Raw genomic sequence first — 23,394 nt, 5'->3', positions numbered from 1 at the left:
AACTAAAGTAATTCCCTTCAGTAGAGACTATAAAAGTTTTGGAATAAACTTGAATACTCAAAGTAGAGTTGAAACTTCTGATTCCACGACATTCTTGGGTCTGATGGTGGAGAGTGATTCGAAGTGGAAGCTACATATTTCTCATGTCACTGGTAAATTGAATAGAGCCTTGTTTGCATTAAGAGTAATGGCTAGAGTAGGGAGTGAAAAAACTGTTCTTCTTGTATATCATGCTTATTTTCTGTCAGTTATGAGATATGGAGTTATTTTTTGGGGAAAAAGTATAGAGAATAATGGAATATTCATACTGCAGAAGAAAGCCATTAGGATAATTTATAAGATTAATACAATGCGTTATTGCAGACCTTATTTTAAAGAAAAGAGATTGCTGACGGCTCCTGCTATTTATATATTAGATTTAGCAATCTTCGTTTTTAAAAATAGACGAATGTATGAGGAGAACCAGGTGAGTCATCCCCATAATACACGATTTAGAGGTTTTGTTTACCCACATCACAGACTAAGCCTGCTGGAGAGTGGCCCGTTTTATATGGGAATGAAAATATTTAATTCAATCCCATCTCACATAAGAGAAATTGATGGCTTGAAGGAGTTCAAAAAACACTCAGGGAATTCCTTATTGTATTGTGTCCGTACAGGTTAGCAGACTTCCTTGTTGAATAGTGTTTGATTGATGTATGTTATGTGGGATCTGTTGAGTTGAAATAGAAGGGATGGTAGATATTAGATTAAACTTTGACGTGTCATATACTGCGGGATCGTTGCTCCCTTAATGCAGTTCAGTAATTGTGACGAACAAGAAAAGTAAAGTAAGTAATTGTTTATGAGAGGTATCGATATATCAAATGGGCAAGTAGAAAGTGGTTTCTGTTCAATTACGTTAAGGTTGATCTGGGAAAGTTATATCCGTAATTGATACGGTGTCTGGTTGGATAATCGTGTTGTAAATTTGAAATGATATTAGTTTTATTTGTTTTTATAAATTTGAGGATGGATTTCAAGTAAATCAGCGGATATCCAGGCTGGATATCGGAATAGAGCTGGTCTGACGAATATCTGACTGGTTTCTTTAGAATAATTAAGAATAATTTTCCAATTGTCAAACGTACTCAGAAGAACGTATTTTGGCCTCTCAGGAGTTCCAAAGTCAACGATAGCGGATGAATGGTGTGCTACCTAATGCTATCAATAGCTGGGATCAACAAAAACAAAATACAGAACGATTGAAAAATTCAGCAACTGCATGCCACATGATTATAAATAGTGAGAATGACAACCTCGCCTTGAATAATCCAAGCAGTGTTTCATTACAGCCTTTCTAGAGGCAATCAGCTGCTTGCGTTTGAAATAATTCAGTCAAAAATCTGGTGTGGCGCACTCACACAACTTTCCCTGCCGTTATGAAAATTGATCAACTGACGCTAGTGTTCTCGCGCATATAAAGTCTACTTATAAACAAAGATCTGAGCCAGCTGGTGTCAGGACAATAACGCTGGAGACATACGAGGTCTGCTATCTCTTCATAGTGAATCATTTAATAGAATAAACAGTTGCCAACAGTTTGCGATTGGATAATCACATTTTCTCGAATTTCGTGCTTATTTTCAATTTTAGGTGAAAATGTTACAAAACATTAACTGTAGAGATTTTCATGCTCAATCTTTTCCACTCGAAATTTTTTGTTCAAATTGTGTCTGAAGCCCTGATATTGGGAATCTAAAATCAAGCTTTGCATAGATGGGGCGGAGCTCCTGAAATTTTTACAGATATGGGACTTGTGGCAGTTGATAGAGCTTATCAATTACTATTTTAGGTATAAATTTAATCAAAATCGTTGGAGCCGTTTTCGAGAAAAACGCGAAAAACCCTGTTTTTGACATTTTCTCCATTTTAGCCGCCATCTTGAATTGAATTTGATCGAAGCTGTTCGTGTTGGATCCTTATATTGTAAGGATCTTAAGTTCCAAATTTCAAGTCATTCCGTTAATTGGGAGATGGGATATCGTGTATACAGACGCACATACACACACACACACACACATACAGACCAATACCCAAAAACCACTTTTTTGGACTCAGGGGACCTTGAAACGTATAGAAATTTAGAAATTGGGGTACCTTAATTTTTTTCGGAAAGCAATACTTTCCTTACCTATGGTAATAGGGCAAGGAACGTAAAAATCTTGTAAACCATGCAGCCGCTCTCCTAACTTTAAAATTCCTTGGAGAACAAAATATGACTATTTTTGATAATTGAAAAAAATAATTTCAATTATTTCTGAGACACTTCCTCGCTTCCACAACCCACTCATCATTCGAAAAAAAAAAGTTTCCTGCATGACGAAAATTTAATGTTTTCTGCTCGAAATGTCTCGACATTGACGAACATAATCATTAATTAAAAAATAACTATAAATCGGATAAAAATTATCCAGACACCAATAGAAAGGAGCCATTCTTCCCGTTAATTTGATATAAAATTATCTCGCATTACGACGCCCCATGATTCTGAGAGAAGTGATATTCAAAAGAAAAACAAATCTTCGCGATGTTTCCAATTTTATCATAAAAGTTGAATTTCCTTTTAATCTTTCAACCCTGAAACTTTTTTAGCACTACTAGGATATCGGGGATGATATTCTACATCCAATTCTGACGTTGAATTGAAAATTTGAGAAAGTTGCAATTTTACTCGCATTGGCAACCTTGTAATTTCTTAGGATTGAAGGTCAAGTCTCAACTTATTTTACACAGACTATACTTACGCGCCGTGCTCACAGTTCTCTCGTTGGAAAGGTGGCTGCTTGAAGCTGTCTCCACTAACAGTACAGATAAGACAAGAGTATTATCTAGTCACATATAATTTTCAAGATATTATTCGGTTAGTTGTCTGTGCTGGCAGCTAAAATTTAGACAGACCAGATTGAAAATCTCTTCTTGTTATGGTTCAAAACCCACCTCAAATTGTATGACCTTGATTTTCCTCTACCCACGAATACGCACGAATAGGACACTGGACACGTGAGGATGTAATCTTCACAAAAATTACAATAGTGAGATTCACTTTAAACTATCAGCATCCTCTATGAATAGTAACATGACAGCATCAATTATTCCCATTCAACCAATGCTGACAGATAAAGTGAACATCCTTATAGGGTAATTGTTTTTTTGTATTTTCAACTCTTGGTGCCGGTTGCACAACAGCCGATTAAATTTTAACCGTGATTAATTCCACGAGAACCAATCAGAGAAGCCGTCTTCTCAAAAACTCCTTCTCTGATTGGTTCTCGTGGAATTAATCAAAGTTAAAATTTAATCGGCTGTTGTGCAACCGGGCCTAAGTCATTAACTGACAACACTGAGGAATAATGTCGGTGATAGGCCTGCATTGAAATTCACTAATTGATTCAGTTTTTGTAGATTATAGTTACGAGATTTTAGTAGTTTTTTATGTTTGATATCCATCCGATTAAAATAAATTTTTATGTTTTCCAGAATTGCGAAGATTGGGATGAAGAAGACGATGATGATGCCAACAATAAAAGGAAAGGAAACAACCCTAACATCAACAGATATCCAAATAATGGCATTAATAACAACAATAATTACAACTCTAATCCAAGGCCTAACAACAATCCATACAGAGGCTAAACCAATTTTTTATATTATTCTAATAATAGATTAGAATACTGTAGTCCACAATAGGTATGTTATTATGTATTGAGAGTATAAAAAATGTTTCCATGCGATAAGCCAAAAACGTGGTGATACTATTGTATTACTTTCAAGGTTTTCATTGCTACCCACTTACCTTTAGGTTTAGAACTCAACTAAAATAGTTTATCTGTTTAGTTTTTAGTGTATTCAATGCAAATATACTTCAATATTTTTCTCATTTACTTGAGTTCGCTTTTTCAATACGGTACCTTTCAATTGGTACTGGTAAGTAGGAACAACCAGATCTTATAATCAGTATTTTTCAAATTTTTATAGAAGTTCTGAAGTTGTTTTTTGAATACACTGTATAACGAGTTCTGAACTACAAGACTACTGACTTCTGTAAATCAGGCTCCCGATAAATACATCAACTTATATTATAAGAATGAGAAGAATTTTTCAAACTAAAATAAAAAAGGTGGATAATCTACTTGAAAAATATATAGAAGGATTGAATAGTGTTTTTAAAAACAGCAATAATAAACAATAGTCCAGTCAAGGAAAGGCTATAGAGGAAAAAGTTGGGAAGACAATTTTTGACCCCGCAGTTCTGTTTAGGGTAGTAAGGAGGTAAACATATCAAAAGTCCCCACCCCTACGCACTGTGCTAAGGGGGTGGGGTGGGGGTTTGAAGGTACAATTTTTTGGTTTCTCGCATAAAACTCAAAAACTATGTATCCTAAGGACTTGACTGTTATATAACAAATTAAAGCTTACAAAATTCCCACCTTTTTTAATATCTCCTAGTTTTCGAGATATCCGCTCTTGAAGGTGTGACATTTTTGAAAAAAAAAACACGTTTGCCACCAATTTTTTTCTATTTTTGCTCAATATAACTTTTGAAAAAAAAAACTATGGGAAAAATCCATGTTGATTATAAGCTTTTATAGCATTTAATTCTCTTGAATTTGATGTATAATTTCACACTTTTACGAATTTCCCTACACCTTTTGCAGCAGCTTTGGTGTTGAGTGTGAAATTTCTATTCTTGCAACAATAGACCAATTGACAAAGGAATTTGGAGGGAATGTTTAAAACAACATTTTTGGTTTTGCAACTTTGTTGAGACTAGTTAGGAGGAAAACATATCAAAAGTCCCCATTCTTAACTCATGTGCTAAGTGGATGAGGGTGGTTTAAAAGATGCATTTTTCAGCGTTTTGCTTCCACGCTCATATCTTGAGAACAATGCATTCAACCGACATAACTAACAATTCATAAATGAAGCTTGATAAATTCTCTAAACTTTTTGTTCAGAGGAGGTTTGTGATATTCCCAAAAATTCCCTAAGTATTCGCCCTTGAAGGTGTGTAATTGTTAGAATATCAGGTTTTTATCCAAAGTTTAGCTCATTCAGGGCTTAAACCTCTTCAACAATGCATCATAAAAACTGATGCTTATCGTAGGCTTGTAGAGTATTGAATTCTCTTCAAAATTATGTATTATTTCACTATTCCAAGTTTTTCTTTCAATGTTATAGTGGCTTCAATGTGGGGGGGGGGGTGAAATTTTCATTGCTGCGAAAATAGATCGTTTGACAATGACATTGGAAGGGGGTGTCTGTGACACAATTTTCGACTTTGCAGCTTGATTTGCAGTAGTTAGTAGGTAAACATAGCAAGAATAGAAATTTCACACTCACAGAACTGCGGAGGCAAAAATTGTCTTCCCAACATTTCCCTCCATACCCTTTTTTGAGCATTCATTGCCTGGACTACAAGAATACAAGGTAAAATAAAAATAAATGTTTAATGAAAATATGTATTTCATTCTCAGATGTAAATAACGTATGAACAAACGTAAATCTTTGGATACAATAATACTTTTGTCATATTGAGAGTGAAAATTTCAGCAAAAGTTCATTACTTCTTCAAACAAAATTTGCTTTTGTCAATAGTTTTTCAAAAATAATTATACAAATCTACCAACAGTAAAACATTAAAAAACACATAAGATCAAACCAAAAGAAGACATCTATCAAAAGCAAAAACAAAGTAAAATAATAAAATGGAGCGTGGGAAGTGGTTAAATAACCTAATTTATTATAAATAACAATCATGTAATAAGTTAACAAATCGCTAATAAATAATCAGTATAATCTCATTGGTTCATTAAAACGATGTCAAAAAATAGTAACAATTTTTATAAATAAGTTATAAAATTTATAAGAAATTTAGTCTTGTCCAATAATATACAAAGTATTGCATTTTCTATCATGGCTACATTCAATGTTAGTTTCAGTATTAACAGTAATCTAATCGGCTATATATTTACAAGTTAACATAAATTTTTATGCACCAGTTATATAATGTTGTGATCTACAAAAAGATCATCAGTTTCGTTTGAATGTAAATACTACTCTAAAAATCGTATAATTTAGGCACTAACCAGTTCTTTACTATACAATCACTTATTAAAATTGATTCGTCATTAAAATTAAAACAGTATTACCAACATCAATAAAAATAAATATGATAATATTTATTATTGATAGTTTGTAATGATTTATGTATGGCAACAAGTTTCTTAGTTTAGGACAGCGCACAGAGGTTGTAAATACATTTCAGAATATAATAAAACCAGATTGTACTATTAACATTAAGGTCAATTGATAGAACCAATTAACTTGTATAATAACCTTGGTACAATAACTCTTGCGGTAAAGGAAATATAAACTCATAATATTCATTAATATGGCCCATATGAATAAAGTTGAGCATTTGCTCATACTTCTAAAATATGGAGCATTTGCTTCATTTTCTATGAATAAACGTGAGCAAATCTGCTCATCAAAAAAATAGTTTGAGCATTTGCTCAAAAGTAAAAGCTTTTGCTCAAAATTGTATGAATAAACTAGAGCATTTGCTCAACTTTTGAAGCAAATGCTTCAAAAAAGTTGAGTCTAGTCTAGAGCAGCTTATCACCTTTTGCTCATAGTAAAATGGCTCAACTAATTCGTATGAGGAAGAGGAAACTATACCAGATACTATCACAACCAATAGTGTAGAACTATAAAACTCTTTTTAGATTCAACCATGATATATATCACCATTATTCCTACAAAAGAATAAATACAAAAGCTACCTGTTATAAAGATAGCCATCACAAAATAGAAAATAGGCATTTACGAATATGAGAGTGTAGACGATTATAAGAAGGCTATTGATATTATAAGATTATGCTGAAGATTATTACAGACAAAGACTTTAAAGATGCATAGACTCACATACAGCGCTAGTGTCGTACTTGGAATTGAAATCCGCCATTGAGGGGGCAACCCATAAGATTATTACATACCAATGCCACCAATGCCTTTGTGATCTATTGTATTACAAATATATATAGATACTAGCCGTCAGGCTCGCTTCGCTCGCCATATCCGTCTAGCCAGGAGGCTCCGCCCCCTGGACCCCCGACTGGATCGTCCAAAAATGAAATCAGCAGGCTCGCTTCGCGTGCCTGCATTTTTCATTTGAGCATTTTTATCATATGTTAGGACAATCCAGTCGGGGTCCAAACTAAACGTCGGCTAAACGGATATGGCGAGAGAAGCGAGCCTGACGGCTAGTAATATAATATTCCCAGGATGATTGAAGTAGCAGTGCCCAATCAATTTTTCCGCGATGAATGCATTTAAATCTTCAACTTGGTGCCAACCTAATAAAGTCAACTCAACTTAATGCCAAACTGACAAAATTATTAATCTAGTTGCCAGTTAACAACTGTTTCGAAGAGGTACTCTATCTAGATTATAGTTCTATAGTAACATATGATATGGAAATTTCAATTATAATTATTAAGAGATTGGGAGAAGAAGAATATACATGCTAAAAGACGAACTTTAAACCCTTAAAATAACCCTTAGAGTTAAAATATTGCCAAAAGATTTCTTAGTGCGCCTCTAAAGGGCCAACTGAACACACCTACCAAATTTGAACGTTTTTGGTCCAGTAGATATTTAGTTATGCGAGTGAGTGAGTGAGTGAGTCAGTCAGTGAGTGAGTGCCATTTCGCTTTTATATATATAGATAATACTCGTGCTTAAATACCTCAATGGCGGCCTTCAATTTCAAGTAAGAGCTATCATTGGGAAGGCATAGGCATTGTGGGTCTATAATCTCTTTAAGGTCTTTGATTACAGAGATAACATTTTTTCACGCTATTATTTCAAAATTCTAAACTCAACTAACCTAAAACTGTATTCATAAAAAATAGAAAACAGAGCAGACGACGCAAACACAAGCGGTGCCCCCTGTTTGCATATTTAGCGCTTCCGTGAGCTATAAATACAAATTAAGGCTACAAAAGCGAATCAGCTGATGAAAAATCTTTAAGATACGTGAGCATTTGCTCCAGAGTTCAGGAGCATAAGGTAAAGCTTATTCATATCAAAATGAGCAAATGCTTTTGCTTCTACCTTTTGCTCATGAGCAAAACCTTATGCTCAATGCTTTTACTCATGAGCATTTGCTCTGGTTTTATTCATATGGGCCATTGTCTTTGTTGCTGTATTTTTTCTTGTGTGTAAATTTGAAAGGGGCGTTTACATTAGTCAAGTTTGATTAAATTCAAGTTTTCTTGACGTTTGTATAAAATGAAATGCTTTTTGCAAACTTGAGGTCAAGTTTACAAGAAGAACAAAAACTTGACTCCACTATACCAATGTAGACCCTTCTTCAAGTTCTATTGATTCAAGTTGAACATGTTTGAAGTTTGGATTCAACTTGAAACTTAAAGTTACAATCCAACCTACAAATAATGGAAAAATAAAATAAAAACAGTCGTCAGCCAATGGAGAAGGTATAAAACAACTAAATAAAAAATGCAGATGAATGTTTGATGCTGATGAAAGTATGATATGAAGAAAAAACGTTGAGATCAATTAGATTAATTACTTCATAATTATATACTTTCGAGGTTATGAAAACTTAAATTTAAGTTCTCAAAATCGCCCGTTTAACTCAAACGTTAAAAAACTTGAATTCAAGGAGACTTGACCAATGGAAACTTAGCTTAAATCGGAGATAATCGAAATAATCCTTACTTAATCCTTATTCATATTTCCTTACTTTATGCTTAAATGTTGTACCAAGATGAAAAATGGTTCCATAAAATTCAGTCTTATAACTGACAATAAACGTATGACACACACACACACACACTATAGTGAGTAACTGTCAGCATTGAATGAATGTGGAGCATTGATGTCATTCATGTAATAATGGTGAACGTTTGAAGTGAATTTATTATAGGAAAGTATACAATGTGAAATGATGAAACACCTCTTGTCTATAGTTGGATTCACGTTATAATGAGTAAATAGCATGATTCAAGTCATCCCTGTATATCAGATAATATTAAGTGTTGATTCTTGTTAATACTGTGATTATCAATTATTACACTTTATTCGTTAGCATTTTTTCAATATTTTTAATAATACATTTTCTTAATTGAGAATATTTTGTTAGTACATTATATTTTTTCATAGCGTATTTTTTCATTTTGCAACGTTACGGAGTTGAAAAAGTATAGAACTATCTCTTTGTCCAATGATATACAAGGCTAGCAGCACCTATTATACAAAGGAGCTGACTTTGTAACATGAATCGCACTATATAGTTTATTAATTATTATTAGCGTATGGCTTTCAATGGTGGGGAGACCCAAGGGTGTTCTACCTCGCCGTATATAGTCCACTGTTTAATTGAAGATTGAAAGTTATGAACAAGGTGAAGGAAAAAGATAATGCAAATTAGAGACAAACATCATTTTTCTAGACGATGGAATACCGTATTTGTGGAAAAATTGCAAAAATAGTAGTTCAAAGACTGGAAGATGTATCAATTATGATAAAAGAAGATGAAAAAACAATTATCGTAATACAATATTTGTGGAAAAATAGCAAAAATGGTCGTTCAAAGATTGAAAATGTATCATCAACATCCAGATCAGAAATCAATTTTGAGGTCCCGGGTTCAATCACGGATAAGAACCAAAGAACTATAGCTAGCTCCGCAGTGTAGGCTGGATGCTTGTCTGACTCGGACTAGGCGCTGAGACAGCAAATAATAGCAGCGTTGGTGGGAATGCGAGGAGCGGCCGCAGAAACATCTTCCACCCAGCAATGGTCGGCGTAGTTCCGCCTAGCGGACAGACGAAAGATCAATCCAGTCGGTTATTTGATCCCTCCAGCCAGGCTCAGCCAAGCAGCCGAGACAGTAGAACAATGGAGTGGCGGTCTTATTCGCGTTCATCAGCAGTTTTCTTTCTCACGATTATTTTGATTTTTGTGTTACTTATAATCAATAATAACTCCAGTCACCAGTAAAAAGTTTCCAGAAACGTGGTGTACTACCATATTAATGACTTTTCATGATGATTTTTAATTATTTAAAAACATTGTTGACATTCTGAGCCTTCAGGCTAAACTTGGGGTCGCTGAGAACGAATCTGCAATCAGAATTTCTCTATCACGAAAAATAACGAAAAACCCAGCTGTTGATCTTACGGCGACCGTTAACAGTCATCCTGCAATGCGGCCGAAACACTTCCAAGCCAGACACCCATCTCAAATGACAACAACGCCAAGCTGTGAGAAACCATCCTGCACTGCGGCGCTAGGTTAAGATCACACCCGGGTCACAGAATACATACAGAATGAAAAGTATCAATCAAACGCCTATCCAACCAATGCTTTTTACATGTCACCAATACTCTATCGCTATCCGCGTCTTTCGATTGGGTCGCGGCAGTGAACGAGACCGATTGACCCGGATCGGTAAAGTGATCCGAACCTCCCGTCTATTACATACGATGCTGAACTTTCTTTCAAGATGGCGGATTTTTGCGTCAAGATTCTAGCCGACTTTCCATTATGTATTGTCTCTGTGCCCGTGTTATCGGATGGGCAGGTTAAATTGTCTGTCCCGGCTGATATGTAAGTCGTGAGGCCAATTGACGGCTTAAATTATTATATGCACTCCATCAGGGACTCCCCACCAATAGAAGCAATAAAAAAGTATCATTATTCTTGCTCATTCGGCCATTGTTGATTTTTTTGACACATTGGATTTTATCTAATGTATAGTGTAAAATCTCTTATCGAACGTCTCTCCTATTTATTGACTAAAAGAAAAAATGAAATTGCAGTAAAGAAATAAATGGAAGATTATTCAAAATAAGAGAAAACTCCAAGAAGACAACGTATCACTGAAAAATTGATAACAACTCAGTTATAGAGAATGACTGAAAAACTATGAAAACAACGAACTAGAATTAACAATGGAGCGGAGCTAGATTCGAACAGATTGAATCCCACATCGCGATCTGACATTTAAAATAACAAACGTTTTTAATTTTCAACTACTTGGAAAAACGAAACTGCAAGAGTGTTAACAAATAACTCAGTAACTTAATGAAGCCTACTAACAGATTCTCAAGTTTTTCTTTTTAATTTTAAACTGCGAGAGAAACGAAATTACACAACTGTAAACATTTAACTCGATAATTAGATGCAGTCATCTTATCAATGAAACCTACAAAAGATTCTAAATTTTTTTCGAATTTCAACTGCAAAAGAATAAAAACAAGATTGCAATAATTGATAACAACTAACTGAATAATGAGAGAAGTCAACTCATCAATGAATGAGTAGGCCAACTTATCAAAGAACAAGTAGGTCAACTTATCATAAAAACATAAGAACGAGAAGTAAACTTATCAATGAACAACGAACTTCATTCATACTCTAGACGAGAGGAAAGCGTACGATGCGCAGTTGACTTCCGTAGTCGCAGACAACACTGTTGCGCATGCGCAAAGGCACCAAATGCTGTACAAACAGACAATTGTCGGCATAGCCCAGCTTCACTATGCGCACAGGTTCACCAGATCGTACGTCCCAAACGACTAGCGAGCCCTGCAATCAAAACAATACATTTTATTTTTTGTAAATTTCTTCAGGGCTACTTGAAAGTTTTTTATAGAATCGCTAGGTCCTGTGAATATTTTTTCGAAAACACGGCCAATGACATTATCAAGTGTCCAAATAAAAAAGGGAAAAATAATAAAGGGTACCGTAGCCTACTAATAATTCTATACAAAAAACATTTCAATTTATTTATTTATTGAATAACAAATATTACAACAGCGGAATGACCAATTTTTAGAATAAACATTAATATTTTTACTTACAAATATGAATACTTTTATTGATTGATTCAGCACACTTACTCAGTCAAGTAAATATTTATTCAACAAAGACATAATCATAGACATTATCAAATACACATAGTCATAAAATGATTGGAAATGGAAAAACAGGCTTAAAGCCCTAACTATCACATTCCCAAATTTTCATTAAAAAAATGGTAAATAACAGAATATGTAAAGCTATCAACAGTTGAAAAGTCATATTCATAGACTATTTCATTGGAAATGAAAACAATATAGTTGACAAGCAATAGCAATGGAACAAATAATGTACAATTATTACCTGCTTTGAAGTGATGAGAAGGTTGTGTGTTAACATCACCATACTTGTGCAATAGGTTTGGCTCTGAAATAGAAATTAAAATAGTCTTTAATGCACTTGTTTGAAAACCCATAATCAACTCTAGTGATTTTACCAGAATATTCAAGCTATTGAAAATGATTAAATTTTGTAATTTTAATTTTTTGTAAGAGGACAATGGGAAGGCCCCTGGAACCCATTTTGAGAACAGACTACCTGAGAATAGCCATGCATGGAATGGGTTAAATACAGAGAATAGATTGGTTATCTACGCTACTACCCACGCTCTAACTATATTACTGCCTCCTCTATGAATGTGCTTTTATACATTTTTATCTTCATATAAATATATTAAATGTTTAAGGAGGCAGTTGATCTATAGAAGTATTGTAATAAAAACCCTTATTATGGACCACTTTCTCAGACTCTAAGATTATTCGAAAAATTAAACTGGATATAAAAAACGGGACCCACAACTTTTCTTTCATATCGACGTATAATGCTCATGATTTCTTCTCGGACTTTATTGATTGCAATGATATTCTTAGGGTGTGATCACACTGAATGCGTATATGTGCAAGTACACATCTGGAAAGTGCCATTGAAACACGTTGTGACTTGCATGTAGCTGCTCACACTGAACGCAAATAGCAAGTGCAAGCTTTCAGTGTGAGTGTTCCTTACCAGAAACACCTGTGATTGCTCTTACCAGATTTTTTTCTCATCTGCACGCTTATTCATGCATAACCAAGCGTGCACTTGAACATATACGCATACAATGTGATCACACCCTTAGCTATTAGTAGACTCGCTTACAAAATGTTTGTTTTTTCTCTCTCCCTCTCTGTCTATTTTCCTCTCCTATTCTTCCCATTTTCACTTCTCTTCAACCTTCATATCTTAGTTTTACCCTCTACCAGCCTATTACATGGGAAACCATAGTTGGCTAGGTATTTTTCCTCCTTTTATTCTATTCACCACACACCATCATGAAGCCTGTTGTTTTGTATTTTCATTGGAAATTTGTATTGAAATGAATAAATTTAAACTGAATTGAAATATAGTTGTGTCAGTGTGTCTCAAGATATACCATAGATATACAAGTATTCAATAGTGATAAGTAAGTGTATAAGACGCCTCTGGTTGTTTCAAGTGGTTTTCATGAGACATGTGTGTTGCACGACAACTTACAACTTGGATAGTGTTGAGTAGATGTCCCTGGAATCGCTCCCACACGCACAGGCGCTCGTCGGCGCCCAGACTGATGATGTAGCTCACCGAATAGGTCAGCGCTGTCACACAGCCGTCATGAGCTTGCAGGCTGTACATACATGCACCTGTCTCACACACACAACAAATCATTCATCTATATCGATATTATCGACAATTCAACTTATATACATTTAACTTATCAACTTATACATTAATCGAAAGTGCACAAAGTGACACTGAGCTGCACTCAGGATACTTGGGCTGGCAACTAATGTTCCTCGTGTACAATTCCTCAAAAATCTGAACGTTAGTTGCAGTCACTTCCGACGCAGAAGTGCAGTAGTTTGTATGCTCTTGCAGGTCATCTGTTACAGAACACTCTTCAGCCTGAGTCACACTTATCAAGCAGCTTCACATAATATATGATCATTGATGAGAAAGGTCTCGAATGGAGCATGAAACGGACACATGTCCGTCATTGATCTGTCCCACCACCACCCCTCCATACAGAAATATCGGACATGAGTAGGATTGCAACATTGCATAATAAGTGTGACCCGGGCTTCAGTCTGTCAGTCGAGGATATCCAATGAAACGTTACATTTTAGCTGAAGATTCATAATTCAGATAAAACTATGAAAAAAACTCATAAAAAGTTATTAATATCTTTGATTCTATTAATTTATGATATTTGCACAAGTTTACATATGAGAAAGCAAAACCTTAATAGAATGGGAATTTTCGAAGATCTATTCCAATCTCCATTTTTACGTACCATCAAAATCCATTCAATTATTACGATATATGATAGAACTTAAAAGATTTAAAAATCTAAACTTAGATTTTCTGTGATAGCCTTTAATCTTTCAATACAGATCTAAATTAATAATGGCTGCTGAGTGGTGATCTAACAACGACCAATTTTCAACAATCTGTACCGTAACTCCTGAAATCAGACCACAGACTGATGGCATAAAATAATAGAACTAAATAGCTTTATAACTTTAGCTTTAGCAGAAATCTTGGGCTGGGCACAATTATTGAAGCTGATTTTTGCCGTCTGTCCGGTTTTCTATCGAGTTGATATATTATGAAGTTGGTCGGGGGAAAAAGGCTGGAAGAAAGAATACCTGTTTGTTCATATCTATAAACATAGATCTCCGCAGTTGGTTAAGTAAGTTGTTCAAATGCGGACGGACAGAACTAGTCGGCTTCAATGTGGGCCCAGTCTTAAGCTGGATTCGCACACAACAGTCACCAGTTGAAAATATAATTCCCATAAGTTCTAATGAGACCATTCATAGTCACTCGGCCAGGCTGAGTGAGAATAGTCTAATTAGAACTAAAGGGAATTATATTTTCACTGTACAGGTCACGTTATTGATACTGATATGTGGGATATGGGATGAAACTTTAAAAAGTGAATGTCTAGCATGATAAAATTAGCTAGCTGTATAATATGATACATCATAATCGAGCTGTATCGAATGTATACAAATTATTTCGTGTTTTTTTCAATTGTTGTGAAAGTAAAGAAGAATCAATAATTATTGATAGTATAGCTTTATAATAGTAAAGCTTTATCTATGGTCAGACTCAAACATGCCCTGTAAACGGCAACTCATCTGAGTTGGAGAATGATAGAGTGACAATAAGATAGGAGAAAAAGAATAAGACCAATAATATCGGTCCACGACCAGGAGCAGGATGGAAAGAAACTAAATAAACTAAACAAGTTCAACACTTCCAACGCAAGTGAATTACCTTGGAGTAGGTCCCATACATTATTGACAGCAAGCCTCTGTTAAGGATATGCAAAGGCTAAAAATAAACTTTCTACTGGTGATATTTTTCAAAGTTTTTCGATTTGTATATATAATCAAGCTATCAAAATTATTAAATGATAGTTTTCTCAGAAAAAAACATATTTTTTCCGATCATTACTTTTTGAGATATGAGCGCCTAAAGTTTAATTTTTTGGAACAGAACATTTAAAATTTGGTAAGAGATAAATCCATGAGATTTAGAGGATAAATTCTTCATGGTATTCTTGATTGAATAAAACAAAAATATTTTGAAAATATCAATTTTTGAGAGAGTTATTTAATTTACCAAAAATAACTCAACTACAAGTTATTTTTTGTCATTTTTAGTAAATTGAATAACTTTCTCGAATATTGATATTTTTAGAAAATTTTTGTTTTATTCATTCAAGAATATCATGAAGAATTTATCTTCTAAATTTCATGAAATCATCTCTTACCGAATTTGAAATGCTCTGTCCCAAAAATCTAAACTTTAGGCGCTATATCAAAAATTAATGATCGAAAAAATGTTTTCCTGAGAAAACATTTTCATTTCGATAGCTTGATGATATACAAATCGAAAAATATTATCAGTAGAAACTTTATTTTTAGCCTTTGCACAGCATTAAAGCAATACTGACAGTTTGACCTGACTTATCGGTGATCAGGAGCAGGAGAAAAATAAACTAACTAAACTAAACAGATCCCACACCGGGGAGCAAGTCCCATACATTATCGACAGTAATCCTCCGTTAGAGCAATGGTGACAGTTTGCCGTGACTTACCGGTGAGCAGGTCCCAGACGCAGAGCATGCCGTCCTGACTGGCCGACCCGGCCGTACTGGGCGTGATCGCGTCGATGAATAGCGCCGTGATTGGCCCGCAGTGGCCGTGCAGTGTGTACACTATCACCTGGTCCAGCAGGCTCATCACCTGCACATAACATATTTATTCGTATCACACAACATGTACTTTGTAATTATTGGCAAATATACCTAACCTCACCTTTCGATTAGAGTCGATTCGGCTAGAGCACATAGCCTATAAATTCATTAGATTCTATGACTTTTATGTAGTATGTATTAATTACATTATGGCGGCAGATGAATTAGAAATGTTGGCTACTATATTGCTTTTACGATTCATATTCAATGAACCATGGAATTTAATGAATTTATAGCCGCATCTAGCGTCTCGAGTCGTCGCTAAGAAATTGCACCTTTATATCGAATCGAGTTTAAACTCAGTCTTGAGTACCCAATAACTGAATCTGGAGAGCAAGAACGGCTAAATATCCAAACAGGGCTCATTATATTAATTGAGAATAGAATTATGATTGGGGGCAAGTTAGTTGAAGGTTAAAGTTAAAGTAGCTTAGAGAATTGTTTGGGCAATATGCTAGAATTATTTAGAAGCATTCAATCATTGTAAACATTTGTGTGTATAGTTAAATCTTGAACGAATGAAAACAGCAGTGACCTTTAGCGTGTGATCCTGACTGCCGGTAAGCACCCGCCCACCCTCAACATCGAGCACTGTGATTGGCTGCTGGTGCGCACGCGTACTGCTCGTTCTCGCCACGCTGAACAGCTGACTCTCCTCCCCACCACTCGTCCCATCAACCGCCCCTCCCACTCCACCACCCGCCAACACTCCTGCTCCCGTCCAATCAAGCGGCGAGTCGGCACTGCCTGTTCTGATGTGTGCTGCAAATTAACATGTAATAGGCAGGCAAAGAAGAGAAGTAATGAGGAAAAAAGGAAGGGAGAAATGGGGGGAAGGAAGAAAACAGAGGAATAGGTACTCAAAATAAAGGTAAGCGAGTCCACTGAAAAATGAAAAAACTAATGAAAAAAAAATGCTGGAGCAGAAATCTCGAGTCATATATCTAAATGGAAGAAGAAATTACTGTATGTCCAGTTTTTTATATCCAGTTTAATTTTTCCGCTGATCTTATTGTCCATGAGAAAGTGATTTGGAATGAGGTTTATTATTTTAGTACCTATGTAAATTAATTGCCTCCTTATACATTCAATATTAGTGTTATAGGTTACATATTTGTTAGCAGTGGCCCTTAGATTATAATAATTAAGAGTAGAGTTTATTGTGAGAGGAAAATCGGATCTATATTTTATTAAGTACTCAATTACGGTTTTTATGTATAATTGACGTATAGTCATGACCTCAAAATCACTAAAAACCATATCCGTTGGATAGAGCCTGGGTTTGCTTAATATAGTTTTAATTATCAGTTTTTGTGCTACAAATAATTCAGCAATATGACAGTTGAAACAGCCTCCCCAAACAACTATGCCATACTGCAGAATTGACTTGACTAGAGCATGATACATCATTTTCAGGTGGTTCTTATTAAGAATTCTGTTAACTTGGTAAAATTTAAAAGATAAATATCTAATTTTTCTACATATGTATTTAATATGAACATCCCATTTAAGGTTTTCATCAATTATAATTCCCAAATACTTAGTATTATTGACTTTTTAATGGTGGGACAATCACAATTACCCAAGTTTAAATTGCACTGAGAATGGAGTCTCAAATCTTGATTCTCGTTAGGCTGCCCTACTCTATTTGCAGAGAAAGTTATGTAATTAGTTTTTTCAATATTTAAACTTAAGGTATTCTTATCTAACCACTTCTTAATTAAAAGCATATTATTTTCAGCTATGTATGAACTTCATTCCATGAATTACCGTGAAAAATAGCTGCAGTATCATCTGCAAAGGATATCACAGTTGAGTTTAGAAGTCTTAAATTTAAAAAGTCATTACATAGAGTATGAAAAGGATGGGAGAAAGTACAGTACCTTGAGGAAGACCATAAGAAGTTAAGTTAGTTACACTAGATTGATCATTTATGGTTAGGGACTGGGTTCTATTACTCAGATAGCTTTTGAACAATTTAAGCGAGACTCCTCTGAAACCATAGGACTCCAGTTTATTGAACAAAGTATTATGAGGTATTGTATCAAAAGCTTTGCGTATATCCAGGAAGACCGCAATAGTTTTCTTATTGGAGTTTATTTTATCAGATAAAGTATTGATGAATTTTATTAGAGCGTCAGATGTACTTTTACCATTTTGGAAACCGAATTGGTTCTTGTTGATTATTTTGTTAAGATTCAAGAAAGAAACAACTCTTGACTTTATTAGTTTCTCCATTATTTTAGCAAGGTTGCTGATAAGACTAATCGGTCTATAATTACAGGGATTAGTCGGGTCACCTTGTTTGAATAGAGGTTTTATTTTGGCTGATTTGAGGTGCTCGGGAAAATATCCCTCCTCAAAGCATCTATTAAAAATGAAAGCGAGAGGTTGAGATATAAAATTGGCTATTTTCTTCAGCGTAATATTACCTAGACCATCAATACCAGGACTGCAGTTGTTCTTTAGATTTTTAATAGTTGCCTCAACTTCAACTGGGCACGTTGGTCTCATAAAAAACGTGTTATCGATCTGTATTGCAGGAAATCGATCACCAGTAGACAAATTAATCAATAAAACAAATTAATGGGCACCGTATAAGTATAAGCAAAGTTTTGCTGCAAAACTTTTGTGTTTTCGGATAGGAGAATATTAAACTGTTAGTCACGGGTGAAGTATAACGTTTGTGAGGCTCATTGATGGCTCAAAAACATATCCAGACAAGTGATATGGACATTTCTACACTTGCTGATGACTTCTTGTAGATAAAGTATTATAATTGAATCTCATATAACTTTATAATATTCATTCTATTGTCATTTAGACTGAATTTGGAACAATTCTGTTGTGGAATGGTTGCAATATATATTATCAGCATTAAAAATACTAAAAATTTACACAAACAAACATTTTATTTGGTATACACATTCTATGGTAACTGTAGGAAAAAATTAATGTGCAATACGTGCGCAAAGTTTATTTGCTGCACTCAAGAAACCATCAAACCATCAGTAAACGTTTCTTTCGGTGCAGCAAAGTGGCACTTTGCGCACTAGTTGCACAAATAACTATTTCCGATCATTACTTTTTGAGATATGAACGCCCAAAGTTCAAATTTTTGGAACAGAACATTTCAAATTTGGTAAGAGATAAATCCATGAGATTTAGAGGATAAATTCTTCATTGAATAAAACAAAAATATTTTGAAAATATCAATTTTTGAGAGAGTTATTTAATTTACCAAAAATAACTCAACTACAAGTTATTTTTTGTCATTTTTAGTAAATTGAATAACTTTCTCGAATATTGATATTTTTAGAAAATTTTTGTTTTATTCATTCAAGAATATCATGAAGAATTTATCTTCTAAATTTCATGAAATCATCTCTTACCGAATTTGAAATGCTCTGTCCCAAAAATTTAAACTTTAGGCGCTCACATCTCAAAAAATAATGATCGAAAAAAATGTTTTCCTGAGAAAAACTTTTTCATTTCGATAGCTTGATGATATACAAATCGAAAAACCTTGAAAAATATTACCAGTAGAAACTTTATTTTTAGCCTTTGCACAGCCTTAAAGCAATACTGACAGTTTGACCTGACTTATCGGTGATCAGGAGCAGGAGAAAAAGAAACTAACTAAACTAAACAGGTCCCACACCGGGGAGCAAGTCCCATACATTATCGACAGTAATCCTCCGTTAGAGCAATGGTGACAGTTTGCCGTGACTTACCGGTGAGCAGGTCCCAGACGCAGAGCATGCCGTCCTGACTGGCCGACCCGGCCGTACTGGGCGTGATCGCGTCGATGAATAGCGCCGTGATTGGCCCGCAGTGGCCGTGCAGTGTGTACACTATCACCTGGTCCAGCAGGCTCATCACCTGCACATAACATATTTATTCGTATCACACAACATGTACTTTGTAATTATTGGCAAATATACCTAACCTCACCTTTCATTTTAAAGTCTCGATTCTTAAGGTGCAATTCCTTAGCGAAGAATTGAGACGCGTGATTAGAGTCGATTCGGCTAGAGCACATAGCCTATAAATTCATTAGATTCTATGACTTTTATGTAGTATGTATTAATTACATTATGGCGGCAGATGAATTAGAAATGTTGGCTACTATATTGCTTTCACGATTCATATTCAATAAACCATGGAATCTAATGAATTTATAGCCGCATCTAGCGTCTCGAGTCGTCGCTAAGAAATTGCACCTTTATATCGAATCGAGTTTAAACTCAGTCTTGAGTACCCAATAACTGAATCTGGAGAGCAAGAACGGCTAAATATCCAAACAGGGCTCGTTATATTAATTGAGAATAGAATTATGATTGGGGACAAGTTAGTTGAAGGTTAAAGTTAAAGTAGCTTAGAGAATTATTTGGGCAATATGATAGAATTATTTAGAAGCATTCAATCATTGTAAACATTTGTGTGTATAGTTAAATCTTGAACGAATGAAAACAGCAGTGACCTTTAGCGTGTGATCCTGACTGCCGGTAAGCACCCGCCCACCCTCAACATCGAGCACTGTGATTGGCTGCTGGTGCGCACGCGTACTGCTCGTTCTCGCCACGCTGAACAGCTGACTCTCCTCCCCACCACTCGTCCCATCAACCGCCCCTCCCACTCCACCACCCGCCAACACTCCTGCTCCCGTCCAATCAAGCGGCGAGTCGGCACTGCCTGTTCTGATGTGTGCTGCAAATTAACATTAAACAAACCCGAATGAATAGGGTAAAAATGTATCTTTCAAATAAAAAATATATATACAAAACGGGACAATTTAATTACTAGATAAAATACAAGAACTAGATAGGAGAGTACATAGCCGTACGCTTTTCATCATCTAAAGCATCGCTGGCTCAGGTTGAGCTATGACAAGTATTCATTGAAAAGCAAAGCAGAAATTTGAACAAATTTAACGATTGGCAATTGAATAGCTATAGTGTGATAATAATTTAGTATGTATTTATAATTATGATAATAATATTTTTGTCATAGTCATTCAATTTACCAAAAATAACTCAACTACAAGTTATTTTTTGTCATTTTTAGTAAATTGAATAACTTTCTCGAATATTGATATTTTTAGAAAATTTTTGTTTTATTCATTCAAGAATATCATGAAGAATTTATCTTCTAAATTTCATGAAATCATCTCTTACCGAATTTGAAATGCTCTGTCCCAAAAATCTAAACTTTAGGCGCTATATCAAAAATTAATGATCGAAAAAATGTTTTCCTGAGAAAACATTTTCATTTCGATAGCTTGATGATATACAAATCGAAAAATATTATCAGTAGAAACTTTATTTTTAGCCTTTGCACAGCATTAAAGCAATACTGACAGTTTGACCTGACTTATCGGTGATCAGGAGCAGGAGAAAAATAAACTAACTAAACTAAACAGATCCCACACCGGGGAGCAAGTCCCATACATTATCGACAGTAATCCTCCGTTAGAGCAATGGTGACAGTTTGCCGTGACTTACCGGTGAGCAGGTCCCAGACGCAGAGCATGCCGTCCTGACTGGCCGACCCGGCCGTACTGGGCGTGATCGCGTCGATGAATAGCGCCGTGATTGGCCCGCAGTGGCCGTGCAGTGTGTACACTATCACCTGGTCCAGCAGGCTCATCACCTGCACATAACATATTTATTCGTATCACACAACATGTACTTTGTAATTATTGGCAAATATACCTAACCTCACCTTTCGATTAGAGTCGATTCGGCTAGAGCACATAGCCTATAAATTCATTAGATTCTATGACTTTTATGTAGTATGTATTAATTACATTATGGCGGCAGATGAATTAGAAATGTTGGCTACTATATTGCTTTTACGATTCATATTCAATGAACCATGGAATTTAATGAATTTATAGCCGCATCTAGCGTCTCGAGTCGTCGCTAAGAAATTGCACCTTTATATCGAATCGAGTTTAAACTCAGTCTTGAGTACCCAATAACTGAATCTGGAGAGCAAGAACGGCTAAATATCCAAACAGGGCTCATTATATTAATTGAGAATAGAATTATGATTGGGGGCAAGTTAGTTGAAGGTTAAAGTTAAAGTAGCTTAGAGAATTGTTTGGGCAATATGCTAGAATTATTTAGAAGCATTCAATCATTGTAAACATTTGTGTGTATAGTTAAATCTTGAACGAATGAAAACAGCAGTGACCTTTAGCGTGTGATCCTGACTGCCGGTAAGCACCCGCCCACCCTCAACATCGAGCACTGTGATTGGCTGCTGGTGCGCACGCGTACTGCTCGTTCTCGCCACGCTGAACAGCTGACTCTCCTCCCCACCACTCGTCCCATCAACCGCCCCTCCCACTCCACCACCCGCCAACACTCCTGCTCCCGTCCAATCAAGCGGCGAGTCGGCACTGCCTGTTCTGATGTGTGCTGCAAATTAACATTAAACAAACCCGAATGAATAGTGTAAAAATGTATCTTTCAAATAACAAAATATATATATACAAAACGGGACAATTTAATTACTAGATAAAATACAAGAACTAGATAGGAGAGTACATAGCCGTACGCTTTTCATCATCTAAAGCATCGCTGGCTCAGGTTGAGCTATGACAAGTATTCATTGAAAAGCAAAGAAGGAATTTGAACAAATTTAACGATTGGCAATTGAATAGCTATAGTGTGATAATAATTTAGTATGTATTTATATGATAATAATATTTTTGTCATAGTCATTCAATTGCTCGCCTGTAAAAGGGGCCTTCCCGTCGTTGTGACTTAAGATAGTATAATGGTTGATTATCGTTAGTTATGATAATTTATAACTCAAATATACGAGTATATTGACTCTAAGAAAGTAAATTTTTGATAATTTAATAATATATTTTCATTATTGAGATTAAATATTCTGGAAGTTCATTATAGTTCTTCACAGCCTATAAACGATTTGGCAACGTTGCGGAGCTAGAAAAGGATATAAATCCTCTTGGCTAGCCAATCAGAATCTTACTAAAGTTAAACTTTGGTGAGATTCACGACAGTGGATATGGTAGGACGACATAGTTGCCAAATTTCAATTACCGCCTTCTATGGTAGATAGCTGTGATTCAAATCATCCAGGTCAGGTTCATCTGGATGACTTGAACCGCAGCTTTCTGCTAAAGAAGGCGGGGATAATGGGAAATT

The 23,394-nt window shown here is 35.3% G+C and overlaps 2 protein-coding genes across 5 annotated transcripts in view; one reads left to right on the top strand and one right to left on the bottom strand.

Annotated features, from left to right (window-relative positions):
- LOC111052451 (general odorant-binding protein 71) overlaps nt 1-3,805 on the top strand; it is a 28,806-nt gene extending 25,001 nt beyond the window's left edge. For all 4 annotated transcript variants that reach the window (XM_039423308.1, XM_039423307.1, XM_022339129.2 and 1 more), the window contains one exon: nt 3,520-3,805. In XM_039423308.1, the coding sequence (XP_039279242.1) occupies nt 3,520-3,675 (156 nt within the window). In that variant the 3' untranslated portion in view covers nt 3,676-3,805. The remainder of the gene's footprint in view (nt 1-3,519) is intronic.
- Nucleotides 3,806-8,896: 5,091 nt separating this feature from the next.
- The window catches only part of LOC111052444 (sterol regulatory element-binding protein cleavage-activating protein), a 62,365-nt gene continuing 47,867 nt past the window's right edge, over nt 8,897-23,394 (bottom strand). The window contains exons 19-23 of the mRNA XM_039423306.1: nt 22,412-22,638; nt 21,718-21,865; nt 13,444-13,589; nt 12,235-12,297; nt 8,897-11,658 (exon numbers count right to left, since the gene is read on the bottom strand). Coding sequence (XP_039279240.1) covers nt 11,488-11,658; nt 12,235-12,297; nt 13,444-13,589; nt 21,718-21,865; nt 22,412-22,638 — 755 coding nt within the window. The 3' untranslated portion in view covers nt 8,897-11,487. The remainder of the gene's footprint in view (nt 11,659-12,234; nt 12,298-13,443; nt 13,590-21,717; nt 21,866-22,411; nt 22,639-23,394) is intronic.

This window comes from Nilaparvata lugens, chromosome 3, assembly GCF_014356525.2.
Source record: "Nilaparvata lugens isolate BPH chromosome 3, ASM1435652v1, whole genome shotgun sequence".
NCBI lineage: Eukaryota > Metazoa > Arthropoda > Insecta > Hemiptera > Delphacidae > Nilaparvata > Nilaparvata lugens.
This window is presented reverse-complemented; position numbering and strand designations above follow the sequence as displayed.